Source organism: Camelina sativa, chromosome 4 (assembly GCF_000633955.1).
Source record: "Camelina sativa cultivar DH55 chromosome 4, Cs, whole genome shotgun sequence".
Lineage (NCBI taxonomy): Eukaryota > Viridiplantae > Streptophyta > Magnoliopsida > Brassicales > Brassicaceae > Camelina > Camelina sativa.
Window position 1 is genome coordinate 9,699,251 of NC_025688.1, and position 7,618 is coordinate 9,706,868.

The 7,618-nt window shown below is 35.8% G+C and overlaps 1 protein-coding gene across 5 annotated transcripts; it reads right to left on the reverse strand.

Annotated features, from left to right (window-relative positions):
- On the reverse strand, positions 1,309-2,817 carry LOC104780184. 5 transcript variants are annotated; one of them, XR_766658.2, is made up of 3 exons: positions 2,473-2,817; positions 2,343-2,386; positions 1,309-2,174 (listed from the first exon to the last, which is right to left on the reverse strand). XR_766658.2 is itself a non-coding variant. In XM_010504675.2 (3 exons), exons 1-3 carry the CDS (start codon positions 2,347-2,349, stop codon positions 1,679-1,681), a joined length of 360 nt encoding a protein of 119 aa, XP_010502977.1. In that variant the 5' UTR covers positions 2,350-2,785; the 3' UTR covers positions 1,309-1,678. The 5 variants fall into 5 exon arrangements, 1 of the variants encoding a protein (XP_010502977.1); XR_766660.1 differs by lacking the exon at positions 2,343-2,386 and having other exon boundaries at positions 1,309-1,934; positions 2,078-2,174; positions 2,473-2,802; XM_010504675.2 differs by having other exon boundaries at positions 1,309-1,934; positions 2,078-2,174; positions 2,343-2,785.

The following is a 7,618-nucleotide window of genomic DNA, read 5'->3' on the forward strand; positions in this document are numbered from 1 at the left end:
CATTTTAAATATGTGTGAAACTTTTCAGTAATTCTAAAAAGAAAATAGTAGGATATTTAAAGAGAAGAAGTGGAAAGTTTCTTTTGCATAAATAAAAATCAAATGGATGTGAATAAATAATAATTACTTACGTATGTAAAATTTATTATGTCTTTCTAAGTTTGGTAATTTTTTTTTGAATTCAAAAACTTACTTAATCATTCTCATAAATATAAATATGTCCTCGCACTTCTATATATGTAAAATTTAGCATGGTTGAAAACTAATTTTGGATCAAGCAAATAATTTTGGATCATTTGTCCACTTTTATATTATTTCTCATTATATACAAAGAATTTGTTTAAAAACTATTAATCACAAAAATTATGGTTCCTATACTTATATATTGTAGTAATTGTAGTAATGTGAAAACTAGCTAAAGAAAGCTAATCAAAAACAATAAAAACAAAGCGTAGATGCTTTGGGAGGGAGAGAAAACATTATTTATAGGAGTTAAAAAAATAAAAGATATTATTAAAAAATTATCAAAAATAAAATTATCATCATTTATATCTTGTAATTGTTTTGCTTGCCACAATGTTATGTATTCATTTGATATTTGTATATTTAGTTATAAGAAAATTAACTTGGCTAATATTTTTAGTAGATAAATATTTTGTATTTTCTTTAAAATTAATACCTTTTTTTAAAAATACACTTTTTTAAATATTTTTATTTTTATCCTCTTTTACACAATTACAATATGTTAAATTATTTTTTAGATTTTTATTTTGTTTTCGGTTCTCTATTTTACATTTAGAATATAGTTTTGAGGGGGTAAGATTTAGTATTTGTTGTTTAGGGTTTAGAATTTAATTATTTTATACATATAAAAGGAGTATTTTTGAAATAGACAACGTAAAAGGATATTTTAAAAAAGTTACATAAAAAAAAAATATTTTTGAAAATCTCCTTAAAATTATTGGGGTTATTTATAATTTGTAATAGGATCAGTTTATTAGGGTTTTAATATCTATGTATGTCAACTGATTGCATGGTAGAACGCGTCACTATAAATAGTGATACTCGTTCCGGAATAGAACATAACTACATTACAATCTTAAATAATTGTTGCAAAATAGACAAGTTTCAACAGTAGCACGAATTAAACGTTTTTGTGTTTGAGAATCTATAAAATACTAACTCGTACATTACTTGAAATTTGGAATTATAAAAAATGGTAAATAAAATCAAGCACATAAACAGAATTATCCATACTTTCCTCACCTCATAGTACTCTCTGCACACGCACCAATCAATCTCTCCATTTTTTTTTTGTCATCTAAAATTTTATTATTGAAATTTAAAACCATTACAACTTTGAATTACAACATAAACCGGCGGAAAAACATGATATTTCTGGAGTCTAAAGTCGACCGAAGAACAAGATATCCCCAAAATCTAAGGGAAACTAACAACTGGAAAACAAGACTATTACAAAGATCGAAGGAGAAACCCATAATAAAAACATACCAAAACGAAAACCTCACAAAGAAAGAATTATACCAAGCCCAACAAAGAATGCTAACTTTAAGAGATCCTTTGCTTGTACAAATCGAAGATGCCCTCGGCTAACCTTCAAAAATTCATTCCTCCTCTAAGAGACTGCCTAAAAGTAACAGGACTCCTATTCTAATTTTCATAATCCGCAAAGACAGAACCACTCATAGTTCTTCACACTTTCTTCCGGATACGGCGACGTCGTATACAAGGCGACTTTTTTGCACCTAGGTAGAAGCAAAACCCATAGGACCAGATCTCGATCAGATCTGGAAAGCAGAGACAAGGAGCGAACAATCCAAACTGGGTACCACCAATCACAATCAATGACAGCGGAAGATCGAACCATAATGAACCCAAAGAGAACTCTAAAGGACACATAAGAACTTGTAGGCCTGACAATCACCACGACGAAGATTCGTTTGTTCATCAAACAAGCATAAACTGGGAACCTCAACTTCTATCCAAAACAGTCAGAGACAATACGAAACCTAATCAACTAATTCCGGGAAGATATTGCCTTTTCCACATCCCTTACCATGGGAGAAGAAGAAAAGGTAAACGACACCATCTCTGAAACTGAACCAGTCTGAACCAGCCTAGTATTGAAACAACCAAATCGATTCCATCTAACCCTAGCAAAACAACAAAGAAGAAAGGCTGGATAGTCAGTTTACCGGACCAAGGAGCTGGAGCGAGACAAAAGGTCACAGATTCGCAAATTTTTTTCTAAGATAGAGCAACCAGTAGATCTACAGATCTCGGAAGCCCAAAACGACAATCTCTCTGGAGAAGCTGACCACCTGCCATGTCTCCAAAGCTCGCCGAGAAGAACCACCGTCACAGCCTGACGAAACTCCTCTCTACTTAACCATCAAAGCTAAAACGAAATAAGGGAAACAATAACTAAACGAAAAGGAAACTACCGAATACCTTCTCACGGCTGCGGCGAGGAGTGCCGGTCACCGGAAAGGGCAAACGAAAATCAGATCTGAATGGACGGCAGCTGGTTTTGTGTTTATTCGAGAGAAAGTTAGGTTTCGGTTGTTCTTTTCAACTTTGCAATCTCTCCCATTCAAACTCATAAAAATACAAATATCGTAACATGTATATATATGATAAATGGAGCAAATTAATTATACCATTTCATAGCATGTGAAAGATACGTATGAAAATTGACAACAAAAAAAGAAAAGATATTTGTGAATTTACGGAATCTGAAGAGAAACACGCAAAAAATCAGACAATAGATCAGATGGTGGACCTGACAACAATTCATTAGTACTTCTTTTTTTAACCCAACTTGCAAAAATCTCACTTTGTTGTTTCAGTCTATCTATGTCATTCCTCTGGGGTGTTTGACACGTTTACATCCTCGACAATCACACACGTGCCTCTCCTTCATTGCTTCAAAACAGCTAAGAAAGCAATCAATCAAATTAGAAAGTACACAGAGAAAAAAAACTGGAAAGCTATTTTATGTAGATATTGAAAACTCAACTAAACATTAATGATATAATTTGAATTCTTTTATAATGTTTTCTGTGGAGTTTATTTAATATGTTATTAGATAATCTTTCTAAAAGCACTTAGACATGAAACAAATACAAATCCATATTTAAAAAAAAAAAAAAAAGACAATGTTTTTTTGCGATTAAATCCAATGACAAAAAAAAGCAGTTGTTTAACACATAAATTGGTGGAGAGTCTCTCGAAAGTTGTACGGTAAAGAGGAGTCGCTTGATGTTAATGGCCCTGTTCGGAAGCATGTCGCAGCGACAGCAGCTAGCGACTGAATTTTCTGTTCTTTTTTTTTCTCTTTTTTTACATGCTAGTTTTGTAATTTAAGTATTTTAAGGACTGTAACTATAATTTTAAAAAATTCTCAACATAAATATCGATATTTACGCTAGAGAAAAAGATACAAATTACAGATTTGCAAATCTCTTGGTGACTTTTAAAATGCAGCGACAGTCGCTGCTTTCAAAGTAAAGCTTGTGTGGTGTCGCTGTTTATTCCAGCGATTCCAAAATCTTCAAAATCAAATCGCGCGACAGAAGTTCAAGAGAGATAAAGAGCAGATGACAAAGAAGTAAACACAAATTTTGTATCACCAGTCGATGTCGCTGCGATCCTCTCCCGAACAGGACCAATAACGGCAACATATAAGGCATATACATGTGTCGCTTACAGAGCCGGCCCCAAGCACAAGCTGGTGAAGCATGTGCTTGCGGCCGTGAAATAATATCTATTTTTTTGGCCCTCCATTTTCAAAAAAGTTTCATTAGTGTAGTGGTAAAAGTCAACTAAGAGGTAAATGAGGTCTTGTGTTCGAGCCTCTACACCATCTTTTTTTTTTAAAAAATTTCTCTTCTTTGGTCCTTTACAAAATCAGCCTTAACATTGATACACCATTAATATGCTCAATATGCTCTGCGACGACTCTGGTCGCTTAAAATAACAACAAGTTTCTTATCTTTACTGATGATAATACCGACGATCATATTGAACAATTGTCTTTTATCTCTGTTATATTTTTTTTGCCTTAATTGGAATAGCTATTGCTATCGCAACAATTAATTGACAAACATGGCCTAAGTTAAAAACATAACAATGATTAACACTACAAGAAAACAGACCATTTGTGACTCCAATAATCGTCGCTCAATGGTCGAAAATAAGGGTTTTGCAACTCCTTCGCGACCACTCATGAATGGTCGCTAAAGAACGGTCGCAAAATATGTTGGTCGCAACAAGATCGCTTATTTGCGACGGATTTCAGACTCTATAATATAGTCGTATATTAGCGACGTATATGTGACACATTGTGGTAGTTGCACATTTCTGACTAAACTGCAACGAAGTCTATTTGGGGACATTTTTGTGACTGTATAAAACAGTCCTATGCTTACGGGGGTTTAACGACAATTTTTGTTATTTGGAATAGTCACGAAGTAGTAACTTTTTTTGAATTGGTTTCGTCACAAAACAGTCACATTTTTTTGAATTGGTTTGCTCACAAAATAGTCACATTTTTGAATTGGTTTGGTCACATATTAGTCACGGTTTAGCAATCCTAAATCTGATTAATATCGGATCTTGAAATGATATTAATTAAAAGGAATGATGATTTAAAATACTAATCAAGAAAACTTATCATCCAAAACAAAAAGATCATCCTAAACAGCCAACAAACAGAATTCAAAAATAAGTTCATTAAAAAAAAGAGGAGAATTGGAAGTTCATTAGTTGGAAGCAGTATTAGAGGAAGGGTAATTGGCAGCTGGACTAGAGGCTGGTGTGGTGTCTGGTGTGGTGCCTCAAATGGTGGGTTGTGCAGTGTTTGCAGGTGCGGTAACTGGATGGGTGACTGCAGGTGTGGATGATTCAAGAGGAGAAACCATGAAAGCTTCAAACTCAGGATTTTTTCTTTCATGAATAGGAAAAGCTTCTTCATCTCAGCTTGAGACTCTCGGTGTTCCTGATCACGTCGTGCATTCTCAGCCTCGTGTTCAGAAATCTTGCGCCGAAGTTGATCTTGAAGCTCCACAAGAGTTGATGGAGAAGCGCTTGCATAAATCTCTGTCTTTTTCCTTTTCTTTAGTGTCTCCACAAGTGATCCAAGTCCAAATGGGTTGCCTTTGTTATCTGTTTGAGTGTACTAACCCAAAAGATAAACATTCAGTAATCATCACAGACTAAATGGAACCAAAAGTAAAAAAAGACAGAAATGATTTACCTAAAGGAAGATTTCAATTCTTTCATCAAGGGAAATATTACGAAGTATTGAATTCTCTGAACCATCTTGACCATCATTGTCTGTTTCAGTTTGTCTCTCTTCTATGTTCAACAACTTGTTTGGCTTTTTGACCAACAAATGATCCATCGGGCCGAGTGTGTGTTTTAAGAAACACTTCCACCAGTGATACAAGACGCCCCAAATCTTCCTCCTACAATGATAGTGAAACAGATTAAATCATGGAAATATCAGAAAAACTTTAAGGTGAAGTGGATGGAAAGAGAAGTCTTACCATTTCTTGATGAACTTGCACAACTGATTTCTGACCAGCTAAGTGTTTGTGCACTCCAAGACCTCCACGAGTACAGTTTCTGCACTGTGAAGCATTCTCACTCTTCTCAATGGCATCAGGGGTGTTCCAATGTTCCCACATAAGAGCCCATAATATATCAAGAATCCATGGTGGTTGTACACCGCTCCTCCTAGCTTTGACTGACAATGTCTTTCATCCTTTTCTTGGCTATCTTCAAGAAACCTTCTTTAACGAGCTCAGTAATCCCGATATCCCAATTATACTTTCGCTACAATAACACAAAACAGTTTAGTTAGCAACAATACCAATTCATATATAGAGTACAAAAATAAGGGAGTAAACCTTACCGCAAATGTCCTGAAATATCGCTCTTGAATGGGCAGTAGAGTAACCTTCCAACTGTAGTAAGGCCCATCAAACTTTCTCCTAAAGATTCCAGCAATTACTCGAGACAGCTTTCCTTTGTGCCGGTTAAACCTGTTACATTAACTGAGTAAGTCTACTACTAAATATTGACTTGAAACTATTGAATATCAAACAACAACCGATTAGTGAACCCATTACCGCAAGCTAGTTAACAGATTAAAGCAACCGAGTAACAACCGAGTTTGAAATTTGACTTCCACTTACAGACACTTAAAGCAACAACTATATACTTAAAGCAAAACTGAGTTTGAAATTTGACATCCACTTATAGACACTTAAAGCAACAACTACACTTAAAGATACTTCAAGAAAAACCGAGTAAACACATATCCTTTCTACACTTCAAGATACTTAAAGCAAAAGAAAAGGAGAGAGTTTTATAACATAGAGTCTCGACTCCAGGGATAGGATGCTCAGACAGGAGTGGTAGATGTTCTCGGCCTGGAAGAGCTAGCAAACCATCCAACAGATCTTGGTACTAATCGACATGGGGATCAGGGTTTTGTTGCTCTTGGTTTCCATCTTCACCATTATCTTCCTCTTCGTAAATAGGGTTTTGTTGCGGCAAACCAAACTGATCATTCGGAACATGCTCCGGTTGAGGAGGAGGCAGTTGTTGAGGATTCGAAGGCGGTGTATGTGTCCTCCGCGGTGGATGTGTACTCGACTCTGGATTTGTCCTCTGCGGTGGATGTGTACTCGATTCAGGATTTCCCCTCGACGGTGGATGTGTACTCGACGATGGTCTCGTTATCGGCGCTGGATTTATCCTTGGCAGAAACTATGAAGGACGACTTTGGGTTGCAGACTATGTCGCAGACTGTGTCCGTTCAGATGGGTTCGACAAATGAGAAGAGGATCTGTGATTGTCATTGAAGATTCAGACACCTGTGGCGGTTCTGGCACCGCGAGCTCTGGAAGAACCCTTATCCTTAGGAGGCATTAGATCGAGAACGGAGAGGATTGAGAGAGAAGGAAGAAAACAATTTAGAGAAAGGTGAGAATGGAGAAGAAACCGATTAGAGAAGGAGAGAGTTGGGAGATTGGATTGAGGAAGGAGAGAATCGATAGATAAGATCTGTTTGAGAGTAGAGAGGCTTTTTGAGAGAAAACCCTAGATCAAGTGTTTTAAGAAAGGACCAAGTGTTTAATCGTTAAGTGTTTACCTAGTTAATAACGAAACAACGTCTCTCTTTGGTCACAAAAGAGTCCCAAAATAATTAGACACAATCCACTAAATTAGTGGTGGGAAAATAAACCGTCAAAACGCAGTAACAAAACCGTCTCACAACCAGTAGCAATGAAGTTGCAAATATGTAGCAAACTGGTCATATAACAGAATAGTAGGAAAATAGTGGCATTGAAATTTGTAAACCTTTAAAAGTTTTAATGACTAAACTCAATTAATTACAAGCATAAATGTATAACTAAGGATGTAAGTACATCTCAAATATGAAATTTGAGATACAAAGATCGAGTGTGGGTAAATCGTCTCAAAGGAGTCGCACAACGGTTGCAAATGTGGTTGCAAAGACGTCCCAATACCGTAGCAAATCAGTCGCACAATGTCTACACAGTTCTCCAAAAATCAACCAGTAGGA

Coding starts and splice junctions, on each gene's coding strand:
- LOC104780184 (XM_010504675.2), bottom strand. Junction 1,935..2,077: donor CCTTTTCTTCTTCTCCCATG/GTAAGGGATGTG, acceptor GGTGATTGTCAG/GCCTACAAGTTCTTATGTGT.